General features: G+C 46.8%; 1 protein-coding gene across 1 annotated transcript in view; it reads left to right on the plus strand.

Annotated features, from left to right (window-relative positions):
* Window positions 1–12,566, plus strand: part of HFM1 (helicase for meiosis 1) — a gene marked incomplete at its 5' end in the record, with an annotated part of 582,583 nt that overhangs the window by 475,206 nt on the left and 94,811 nt on the right. The window contains one exon of the mRNA XM_082266347.1: window positions 1,715–1,833. Coding sequence (XP_082122473.1) covers window positions 1,715–1,833 — 119 coding nt within the window. The remainder of the gene's footprint in view (window positions 1–1,714; window positions 1,834–12,566) is intronic.

Consider the following 12,566-nt stretch of genomic DNA (forward strand, 5'->3'; position numbering starts at 1 on the left):
GTGGCACTGATGGGCACTAAGAGGTGGCACTGATGGGCACTAAGAGGCGGCACTGATGGGCGCTGACGGGTGGCACTGATGGACACTGATGGGCAGCACCTTAAGTGCCCACAATCAGTGCCCATAGTGCTGCCAGTCAGTGCCCATCAGTGCCTAGATGAGCAGGCACTGATTGGCAGCTTTATGGGCACTGATGGTGGGAACTGATGGCGGGCACTGTGCACAGTAATTGACAGTTTATTTACATTTTGTGAAATCAGGGCACTGATGATCAGTGCCCTGATTACTTGTACTTGTCTCCCCTATGAGGAAGAGCCACTGATCGGCTCTCCTCGCCTCACACACTGACAGTGTGAGGCGAGGAGAGCCCAATAACAGCACTTTCTTATTTACATGTGACCGCCTGTGATTTGACACTGCGGATCACATGGGTAAAGAGTCATGTCATTGACTCTTTACCAAGATCGGGGTCGCGCCGTGTCCTAGCAACACGGCGCGGTCACAATTGCCGCTCCGCGTGCCACCGGGGGCGCGCGAGAGAGGCTGTTCTGGTGTGCCGTCATATGACGGCGTCCCAGAACAATAGCTACACCGCTCTGCCTTCATTGGATGGCGGGCGGGTAGCAAGTGGTTAACAACTAAGTGTTGTTTTTAATACATATTCAACAAAGCAACAAATGTGACAACCACTTCAGGTAAATCAATTACTGGAAATGTTTTTAAAAGAAAATATATGTTTTGTTAACTATAAGGCCTCATGCACACTGGATGTTTTGCTAGCTCTAGACTACTTTTCTCCTGGAAGCAGAGTGATGGCAGAAAAGACATTTGATGCTTGTAAACTCATGTAACCCTGTCAAGCACTTGGGCCTTATTTCATTTGCCAGAATAATAATTTATTCTGGCCATTGGAATGAATTAACACTCAGGTGATCAACGCGCCTAGCACTTAGGTGCATTAGATGCATTTACATGTGTTTAGGTGCATCAAGCATTTTTCTGACAAAACTCTGCTGCTCTTGGACTTACTGACTGTTTTTTTTTTTTTTTTTTCTGCCTTTAAACGTCCCTGCCTCTAAACTTTTCTAGTCAACGGTTTGTTCATGGACACTTCGGCTAACATACAGGGGTGTTTAGAGGCAGGAAAAAAAAATGGCAAACGCCCCTAGCAGAAAAAATGTCCAATGTGCATGAAGCCAACAACTGTTTAGCCTGTCCACTTCTATTGCTTCAAGTGCGTTGCACCTAAAATAATTTGTGCTAAATAAATACAGCTACAATGAAGTTCAAGTGTATTCCTGGCACTGAAGGGCAGGCACACCCCAAACCATGCATCCCACAATGAAATGTTTCATGTCTGATCATCCTATCCAGAAGTTGAACATAACCACTTACTCTCAAACCATGTGAAGATTTTAATATAGTTTATGAAATTAGTATATGAAATTCAGGATGCTCCTAAAGGGCGATTTTGAAGTAGGTTTGGTATGTACTGGGTTCTTATGATGGCTGCAACTTGTGTTTCACGTTATTTTTTTAATGTTCAGTACAGGCGTACTTTAAATGTAGTTTGCAAGGCTCGTGTAAAACTGAGCTTTGTACAGAATTGATGATGTAATATGTTTATTTTATCGTCTTTAGAACTTGTGATCTGAAACTGTGACAACCTGACATTTACGCATTAAAATATAATCTGTTTATTTACAAATAACAGGTAAAATTGGAGTCTCTCACAAAGATGACAGTAAAACTAATTCAAACTTCTCTTCATATCTGAGTGATCTAAGGAGTCGAAATTCAGTTTCATCGGCTCCACCAGTGAAGAGACTAAAGGTAACATGATCAAAAAGGCAGGACGGGAAAATTCAAAGAACATGTCATTACATAAAATGGCTTTTGCGACATCAGCACATGGATTACTTAATGAATCTTACATTAGCTGGATAGTTAAACTAACGTCATGCAGAGAAAGAGCAGCGCACTCGCTATGCCGAATTGCAGACCCCCACTGTGGCATCCATAACAGCACAAGTCGGGTATCTGATGTTTATGAGGCAGACACGTCTCTCTGTGTTCATTGTCTTTCACTGGAGCAGTAATTGTTTCCTTTTATTCATGTCTGGAACTCAATTTCAGAGAATGATAAAAGGACAGTAGCAAACTAGAACAAAAGCTAGAGCTACATTAACATAATTTTAATAAAATATGACAAACCTCTATATAATAGTGCTTTTACCTTATTAAACATGGGTCGACATAGTTCTGAAAGGATATATTCTTTCCAAAATTTGTTTTTATAGTATAGGTTTACAGATTATCCTTTAGACCTGTTGTTTTTTACACCTAAAAATATATTAGCTATATCAGCTATCTCTTCCTATATTCCAATTCTGTTCTTACATCAATGTCTTACCTGCATATCACAATCCTCCCTTTACATCACAGTCCCCCTTCACATCACAGTTCCCTCACCTTTACGTCAAGCTCTCCCAATTAACACCACAGTTCCCCCTGCACAGCAGTATCCTCAGCCCTCCTTCACAGTAGTGTAGTCAGCAGCTCTTCACATCACCCCCCCCCCCCCCCCACAGTAGTATCTTCTGCCCCATGCACACCCCCCCTCCCACATACACATAGAAGGGTTCTCTGCCCCCCTTCACATCACCCCTCACAGTACTATCCTCTGCCTTATTTGCATCAGCCACCCTCCCCCCCCCACAGTCGTGTCCACTGCCCCCCTTCACATCAACTCCCAGAGTAGTGTTTCTGCCCCCCTCCCCACAATAGTGTTCTCTGCCCCCTTCACATCACCCCCCACAATAGTCTCTTCTGCTCCCTTCACATCCCAACCCCCCCCCCCCCTATAGCAGTGCCCCCCACCTTCCACCCCCCACAGTAGTGTCATCTGCCCCTCCCATAGCAGGGTCCTCTGCCCACTCTCTTCCACACAGTACTGTTCTCTGATCCCTTCACCCACCCCCCCACCCACACAGAAGTCTCCTAGCTGCCTTTACTCTCCTATCTTACACAGGTACACAGCTGACCAGAAAGAGGAAGGCAGAAACTGTTCTGGATGGAGGGCGGGAGCTTACCAAGTTAACTTCTTATATTACCAAACTGATTGCTAGGACTATAGACTCCGCCCATACAGCCATGTCATTCATTCTCAGAGTCTTGCGAATTAATGAATGAACTACAAGTCCCATTTCCACTGTGGCAGGTGGCTTGTTCTCAAAAACTGCGAGGATGCTATTGAGTGCCCTTGTAGTTCCTTGATTCCTTCTGCTCTTCAGTAACTGTCTGTCCTTATGGAGGTATGGCAGACAGCTGTACAGAGATTGTTCAGCAGCCTGACATTGTATCTGTAAAAGGTGTAGTAGCGCCAAGCACAAATGATAAATTTCTATATATTCAATGTGGAGTGTCCACAGAAAGTCCCAACAGTCCAAAAAGATGAAGGAATAGTAGAGACCAGTTCCCAGCTTCCAATCGTGTGGATGAAAAAGGAGCCAATACCCAAACGTGTAGTAATACCAACCGCTTACCAGATGTTAAATGGATATGAGCGATGAAATAGACTCAGGTCGGGCCATCAATGGACAGTACCAACAGTGTAGTCTCATCAATTCTCATCAATTCCAAAGTATCAAAAGCATCAACGAATCATGGATAAGTTCGATATATAGGCTCAAATTGATATCACCAGAACAAGCATGGGGTCTCGGCAACTCCAGTTCACCTCAATACAAGAAGGCAGGACATAGTGTAGACATCATAAGCTGGATCTGCACACAGCAGCTAATTTGTTGAGAAACAACTGGAGGTGAACTGGAGTTGCCGAGACCCAATGCTTGTTCTGGTGATATCAATTTGAGCCTATATATCGTACTTATCCATGATTCGTTGATGCTTTTGATACTTTGGAATTGATGAGAATTGATGAGACTACACTGTTGGTACTGTCCATTGATGGCCCGACCTGAGTCTATTTCATCGCTCATATCCATTTAACATCTGGTAAGCGGTTGGTATTACTACACGTTTGGGTGTTGGCTCCTTTTTCATCCACACGATTGGAAGCTGGGAACTGGTCTCTACTATTCCTTCATCTTTTTGGACTGTTGGGACTTTCTGTGGACACTCCACATTGAATATATAGAAATTTATCATTTGTGCTTGGCGCTACTACACCTTTTTCATATGCTCACTTGGTTTGTAATCTACCATTTAGTTGGCTGCCTCCATGCACTTGTCTTATTGATCTTCATTGATCTGTACTGTTATTTTGTTGTCCGAGCGCAGATTTTTTCTGTTTTTTACATGACATTGTATCTGTGACCTGCTAATGGTGGGTGCAATGTTCTGCAGGCTCCTAAGAATAAAATAAATCCACACTTTTTTTTTTACCTGGAAAAAAGAGTGCGTTTATTATTGTTACTATTATATTTTTTTACAAAAGTAAACTTATTCTTTAATGATCACCCTATAGAAAAAGAGGGTAGCAGCCTCCAAGGCTGTACTTGCTATGTTTTTACCAGGGTGTACAAAATAGTGTGCATATATATATATATATATATATATATATATATATAGTGATTAAAAAAGGAATGGACTAATTTACAAATCTCATAAACTTATATTTTATTCACAATATAATATAGATAACATATCAAATGTTTAAAGTGAGACATTTTGAAATGTCATGCCAAATATTGGCTCATTTTGGATTTCATGAGAGCTACACATTCCAAAAAAGTTGGGACAGGTAGCAATAAGGGGCCAGAAAAGTTAAATGTACATATAAGGAACAGCTGGAGGATCAATTTGCAACTTATTATTTCAATTGGCAACATGATTGGGTATAAAAAGAGCCTCTCAGAGTGGCAGTGTCTCTCAGAAGTCAAGATTGGCAGAGGATCACCAATTCCCCCAATGCTGCGGCAAAAAAATAGTGGAGCAATATCAGAAAGGAGTTTCTCAGAGAAAAATTGCAAAGAGTTTGAAGTTATCATCATCTACAGTGCATAATATCATCCAAAGATTCAGATAATCTGGAACAATCTCTGTGCATAATGGTCAAGGCCGGGAAACCATACTGGATGCCCGTGATCTTAGGGCCCTTAGACGGCACTACATCACATACAGGAATGCTACTGTAATGGAAATCACAACACAGCTCAGAAATACTTCCAGAAAACATTGTCGGTAAACACAATTCACCGTGCCATTTGCCGTTGCCGGCTAAAACTCTATAGGCCAAAAAAGAAGCTATATCTAAACATGATCCAGAAGCGCAGGCGTTTTCTGTGGGCCAAGGCTCATTTAAAATGGACTGTGGCAAAGTGGAAAACTGTTCTGTTGTCAGACGAATCAACATTTGAAGTTCTTTTTGGAAAACTGGGAAGCCATGTCATCCAGACTAAAGAGGACAAGGACAACCCAAGTTGTTATCAGCGCTCAGTTCAGAAGCCTGCATCTCTGATGGTATGGGGTTGCATGAGTGCATGTGGTATGGGCAGCTTACACATCTGGAAAGGCACCATCAATGCTGAAAGGTATATCCAAGTTCTAAAACAACATATGCTCCCATCCAGACGTCGTCTCTTTTAGGGATGACCTTGCATTTTCCAACATGACAATTTCAGACCACATACTGCATCAAATACAACATCATGGCTGCATAGAACAAGGATCCGGGTACTGAAATGGCTAGCCTGCGGTCCAGATCTTTCACCCAGTGGCGGCCTGTGCATAGGGGGCACCAGGGCGCCGCCCCCCCCCCCCCTAAAAAAAGAAAGAAAAAAAAGATTACAAAAAAGAACAATAAAGTTAAAAAAAAATCGCGTTCGCCGGCCTATGTGGTGACTAGGGGGGGTGGGGTTTACGACCCAGCAGAGGCGCCGATTGGCTGCCTTCTGGGGCGTAACCTGGGCGCAGGTCATAGTGCTAGGACACCCCCACTTTCGTGATATCCTGGCTGTGATTTGTCCAGTCTCCAGCCTGGACCAATCATCATCCAGGACATCCGATTGCTGACCCCGCTGACGTCGCAATGGGGGCGGGGCCGGTGCGTGCGTCAGTCACGCACCATCACCGCCCGATCTCCTTCCCGCCGGACCGATCGGAAGACCGAGAGAGCCGCCGTCAAAGAAGACAAAAGAGGACGAGAGGAGCAGTGCCGTGGACGGTTCCCGGAATCCCACCGCCGTCAGAAGAAGAGGACGAGAGGAGAGGAGCAGCGCCGTGGACGCCTCGCAGGCAGCCCAGGAGAGCAGGTAAGTGATTGAAGCCGACCTGTGCCATGCCTGTGCCATCACCTGTGCCATGCCTAAAACATCACCTGTGCCATGCCAAAAAAAAAACCTGTGCCATGCCTAAAACATCACCTGTGCCATGCCTAAAACATCACCTGTGCCATGCCTGTACCATCACCTGTGCAATGCCTAAAACATCACCTGTGCCATGCCTGTACCATCACCTGTGCCATGCCTATACCATCACCTGTGCCATGCCTATACCCTCACCTGTGCCATGCCTATACCCTCACCTGTGCCATGCCTATACCATCACCTGTGCCATGCCTGTACCATCACCTGTGCCATGCCTATACCATCATCTGTGCCATGCCTATACCATCACCTGTGCCATGCCTATACCATCACCTGTGCCATGCCTGTACCATCACCTGTGCCATGCCTGTACCATCACCTGTGCCAGGCCTATACCATCACCTGTGCCATGCCTGTACCATCACCTGTGCCATGCCTGTACCATCACCTGTGCCATGCCTAAAATATCACCTGTGCCATGCCTAAAACATCACCTGTGCCATGCCTAAACCATCACCTGTGCCATGCCTAAACCATCACCTGTGCCATGCCTATACCATCACCTGTGCCATGCCTATACTCTCACCTGTGCCATGCCTGTGCCATGCCTATACCATCACCTGTGCCATGCCTATACCCTCACCTGTGACATGCCTGTACCATCACCTGTGCCATGCCTGTACCATCACCTGTGCCATGCCTGTACCATCACCTGTGCCATGCCTATACCATCACCTGTACCATGACCTCAAAGTCACGCAATTTTTTTACCGCGTTATTTGCCACGAAGCAATACCTATTACATTTTTCTTTTTGCGCCCCCCCCAAAAATTTTGATCACCAGCCGCCACTGCTTTCACCTATAGAAAATATTTGGCGCATCATAAAGAGGAAGATGCGATAAAGAAGACCTAAGACAGTTGAGCAACTAGAAGCCTGTATCAGACAAGAACGGGACAACATTCCTATTCCTAAACTTGAGCACCTTGTCTCCTCAGTCCCCAGACGTTTAGCAGACTGTTATAAAAAGAAGAGGGGATGCCACACAGTGGAAAACATGGCCTTGTCCCAACTTTTTTGAGATGTGTTCATGCCATGAAATTCAAAATCAACTTATTTTTCCCTTAAAATTATAATTTTTTTCAGTTTAAACATTTGATATGTCATTTATGTTGTATTCTGAATAAAATATTAAAATGTGAAACTTCTCTATATATATATATATATATATATATATGATGTTGCCAGTTAATTTAAAATAGAACAGAGTATGATTAAGGAAATCCTTGGGTGTGGACTGGCCCCAGAAATTGATAGTTTTGAAATGGGTTTGCAGGATATAAAATGGAGCTTAAAAAGTCTAAAAATTATCATTTTCCAAATCAAGGTATGTGTGTAATTTTCTGCTTTGAAAAAATGACCAGGGTCACATTATTTTCATGTAGTAGTGAAGGGCAGGCTGTATATAAATGCCCAAACATTTTGAGTAATTTGAGATCCATCATTTGCAACCTGGTGGTAACTGGATAGGTTTAACATTATATATTAGGGAAAACAATAGATTTCTCTTTCGTCTTCATTGACGGATACAGCTCCATATCTTCTTTGACCCTTGGGTTATGCTGCCCTCATTAGGAGTAGGACACTGGGCAGAAAAGAGTTAAGAATTTGACTACGCCCATAGGGCAGTCCCAGGGAGTATACTCCCACTTCCTGCTCTAGCGCTTCTTTTCTGCCTAGTCAAGAGTAAGGACCTAGCTCCCTGCTGAGATCCAACCCACTCCCCTCCCCCCGGGTGAGGTAGGAGCTGGCTTTGCTACACGCTCCAGAAGGGAGGGGGTGAATGTGGTTGTTGCTGACCGGACTGTCCAGATCACACACGGGGGTTTTTGAGCGGGTTCCTGGTCCCCTGGGGGGTTAGTGACTGGGGCAGAGATGTCTTTTGGGCTCCCTGCAGTGATTATTGGTCTGGGGGGAGCAGATGTTTCATCATCCGCAGGTACGTGCCTCACGTGGCTGGATCGGTCTGAAAATTTAGGCTGCGGCTTTGCGGCCTACTCATGGCTGTTCAAGCTGTCCTAATGACTGACCAAGCTGTCTGATTGACTGACCAAGCTGTCCGAGCTGCTGGCCCAGTTGTCCAAGCTCCTAACCAAGCTGTCCGATCTGCGATATAGAGGACGTTACTGCCAACAGATGCACGTCTCACGCGCCGGATCAGGTTAATTATCGAGGCCGCTGCTTTGCGGCCTACTCGCAGCTGACAGAACTAGCGGTCCAAGTGCCTGACCAAGCTGTCCGAGCTCCTAACCAAGCTGTCTGAATTGCTGATCAAGCTAACAGAGCTGCCGGCAGACATGCAACTCACGTGCCCTGATTGAGCGGAATATTGAGGCCACGGCTTTGCAGCCTACTCATGGCTGACAGAACTAGCTGTCCAAGCAACTGACCAAGGTGTCCGAGTGCATAACTAAGCTCTCCAAGCTCCTAACCAAGTTGTCTGAACTGCTGATCAAGCTAACAGAGCTGCCGGCGGACACACTACTCCTGCGGCCGGAGGGGCCCCAAATTTAGGCCGCGACTTTGTGGCCTCGCGGCTGGCTGTCTGAGCTGCTGGCCAAGCTGTCCGAGCTGTTGACCAGACTGTCCAAGCTGCTGTCCGGGTTGATAGAGCTGCGGATGGGCATCCACCTCCCCCCATCAAGGGGGAGCCATATGATCAGCCTGGCGCCTCCCTTGAACCGGGGGGGGGGCTTAATTTTTTAGCGAAGTGTAGCAGCCATTATTATGTGGGTGGGGGTACTGACTGCGCATCTGCGTCACGGCCGGCGCGCCCCTACTCCCCCTCAAGGGGACTATGTCCTATTATGCCCTCTTTGGAGGGCAACCCTCTTGTTTTTTTGGGGTTTTTTTGCGGGTCTAATAGGTTGTCCTTTTGTGGACCTCCCCTGCTTATGTTCTCAGGCAGAGCTTAGTATAGAGCGACTCTGCTGGGTCTGCGTCCATGCACTTCGGGCGTTCTGACGGTAAGGATGATTCCTCTTTTACTGCACATGCGCATGCAAAGGCGCAGGTGGATACACTTATTGTATCAGTACGGGTAATTTAAATATTGGAATGCAGCCGCTGCTGCGTCAGAGGTACCGGTCCCGTTGGGGCCTGCAGTTCCTAAAAAGCGGCAAAGGTATTCCCCTTTTCCCGCCTACTGTGACAAAATTGTTGTGAATCGGTGGACTTGTTCTAAACACAATATGGTGGTGCCTGAGCGTTTCAATAGACGGTATCCCTTGAGGAGTCTCTGTTGAGTACGTGGGCAGTCCCAGCTGTGGGGGGACTCTCAGGTTCCCAGGCTGAAAAAAAACACCATAATTCTGGTGGAGGAGTCTCCATTTTTAAAAAGATCCTTTTGTCAGGAGAGCTGAGACTTTGGTCCGCCACATGTTTTACATTGGCTGGTTCGGTCCTTGGGGCGGTGTTCACCATAGCATTGGTGTCCCTGACTTTCCCAAATGGGCACAGCTGTTCAGCTGGGATCTGGAAGGGGGAACAGCCTCCTCCTGCCCTTGCAGAGCTGACAGGTTTTTTGGTCCAGGGGTTGCAGTTTGTCTGTGATGCCTCACTGGATGCAGCTCCTTTAGTCTCCAGCTGTCCATGACAGCAATATCATTTGGCACATGATATAGCGAATATACTGGTCTGCGGACCAGGCTGTCTCGAAGGCCTTGTCTGATCTTCCCTTCGTGGGAATTGTCTGTTCGGAGTCTCCCTGGAAGGACCTCCTCCGGAGGTTCCTTGCGGACCCAGTCTGGTATGCCGAGAACAGGTCCTTCCAGGCCTGCGAACAAGGTCTCTTCTGCCTGAAGGGGCGCCATTACCCCTGTTGGCGCCATCACCTATGGACTGGTGGACCTCCCTGATCAGACAGGTGGGTCTATGATTTGATCGGCCCGGCTACAAGATTGAGTTTTTGATCTTCTACTCTAGTGCGGTTCTCTCCTTCCAACCTGCGTTTATCCCCAGACCGCCTGCGAGGTCTCTTCGGGGTGGTGCAAAACTTGCTACTACTAGGGGTGATTGTTCTGGTCTCAGAATAGGAACGTTTGTTTCATGGCTTTTATTTCAAACATGTTCGCAGGTCCTAGGAAGGATGTCCAATCTTGGACCTCCAGTTCTCAACGGTTCTTGTGCGGGTACAGATGTTTCCAATGGAGTCTATTCGTACGGTAGTGGCATCCCTACCTCAGGGGGATCTTCTAGTCTCTATCGATATTAAGAAGGCTTGCCTTCATATTCCGTTTTAGGTCGGTCATCTGTGCTTCCTCCGCTTTCCGTGGGCAAGGAGCATTGTCAAGAGGTATCACCTCAGCCCCTCGGGCTTTCATGAGTGTTGGCACCGGTGTTGGAATTGTTGCGTCATCGGGGGATTGCGGTACTGGATTATCTGGATGATCTTCTACGAGCATAGTCTCCGACTGTTCTGATGGACAACAGGGAGATTACTGTGCGGACTCTGTAGGAGTTTGGTTGTAAATGTAATTTCCAGTTATTGGCCTTGGTTCTGTCCACCTAGTTGGACTATCTGGGTTTGTTCTGGACTCAGCCAGGGTGTTCATCCCATGGGACAAGTTCAAATATCTGTTTACACGGGACCTCTGCAAGAAAGTTTTTTGCTATGTGAAGCGAGAATCCAGTCTCTAGATAATCTGATCCTGTTGAGTCGGGGTACGAGAAGGTCCCTGCTTCAGTGGCTTCGCTCTCCGGCACTTCAACATTGTGATTCTTCCTTCCCCTGTACTGGACGGTGGTCACCATGGATGCCAGCCTGTCCAGGTTGGGGTGGTGTGTTTTTAACATGGATTGCGTTCAGGGCATCCGACCTTTGAAAGAATCCAGACTACCGATCGATATAATGGACATCTCCTTGGAGGTGTTTCATTAGTGGTGTCTCTTGTGGGGAACTCCCGAGTTAGTCCTGTTGGCCTCTTGTCTCCACAGGAAGGTGTTTGGGTTTGTGGCACAGTCTTGGGATCCTCTGGCCGTCGCCACGGACGCACTGGTGGCTCCTTTGGGGCCGGTGTCATCTGAAATATGGCTTTCCTCTTCTGGAACTCCTGCCAAGGCTCCTGCGTAGGCTCGAGGCAGTAGGGATTACGGCCATCCTTTGCCACTGGCTTTGCCGGTCTTGGTACGCAGATCGGTTGTGGTTGGTTGTCGATGTACCTTGGTAATTTCCTCTTAGAGGAGATCTGTTTGCTCAAGAGCCAATCTTCCATCTTGCTTTATAGTCACTGGTTTTAAAAGCTTGGCTGTCGAAACCAGGTGCTGCAGGCTAGAGGGTTGTCTGAATCTGTGATTCCCATGCTGCTGCAAGCTAGTAAATCTACTTTTAGGTAATTTTACCATCCCCTTTGAGGAGCATACTTTGCGGATGTGAATCCCCCAGGGCTCACTCCCACTCCTCTTTCATTGATTCGGAGCTGGTTTCTTCCAACATGGTGTTGAGCAGCACCTGGCCTCGGGTGCCATCAAGGCCCAGGTTCGACAGTTTGCTTTCTTCGCCCTTTGGCCACGCTTTCTGTGGTTCGCCACTTGGCTCCCCCAGTACAGTCTCCATTGCCCTCATGGGATCTCAACTTTGTGCTGTCGGTTTTTAGTAATCGCCGTTGGAAAATATTTGCGAGATTCCCCTGCTTACATTGTCCCAAAAGGTAGCCTTCTTGGTGGCTATTTCTTCTGCACTGAGGTTGTTGGAGCTAGCAGCTGTCTTGTTGTTCACCTTACTTGGTGGTTCTCAGGGATAGAGTTGTGCTTCATCTCTGCCAGTTTCCTTCCTAAGGTTGTCTCTGGTTTCCATTTTTAAAATAAAAGCATTGTGTTGCTTTCCTTGTGTTCTAAGCCTAAGCTTTCCAAAGAGATTGCCTTACATTCTTTGAATGTGGTTCAGGAAATCAGGGTGTACCTGGCGGCAACTGAGTCATTCCAAAAAATTGGATTCCCTGGTTGTCCTTACGGTTGGTTCCCGTAAGCGGCTGGCCGCATCTGCTGTGACCATTTCCAATGGATCAGGCAGACGGTGGTGCATTCCTATTGTGTTAAAGGTCAGGATCCCCTGTTTTCCTGTTAAGGCGCATTCTACGAGAGCGCTTAATGCCTCTTGGGCCTTCCGTCATCTGGCGTCAGTGGTGCAGGTTTGCAGGTGGCCGCCTGATCGTCCATGCACACTTTCACAAATTTTTG

Source organism: Pelophylax lessonae (assembly GCF_965119305.1).
Source record: "Pelophylax lessonae genome assembly, chromosome: 8".
In the NCBI taxonomy this organism is placed as follows: Eukaryota; Metazoa; Chordata; class Amphibia; order Anura; family Ranidae; genus Pelophylax; species Pelophylax lessonae.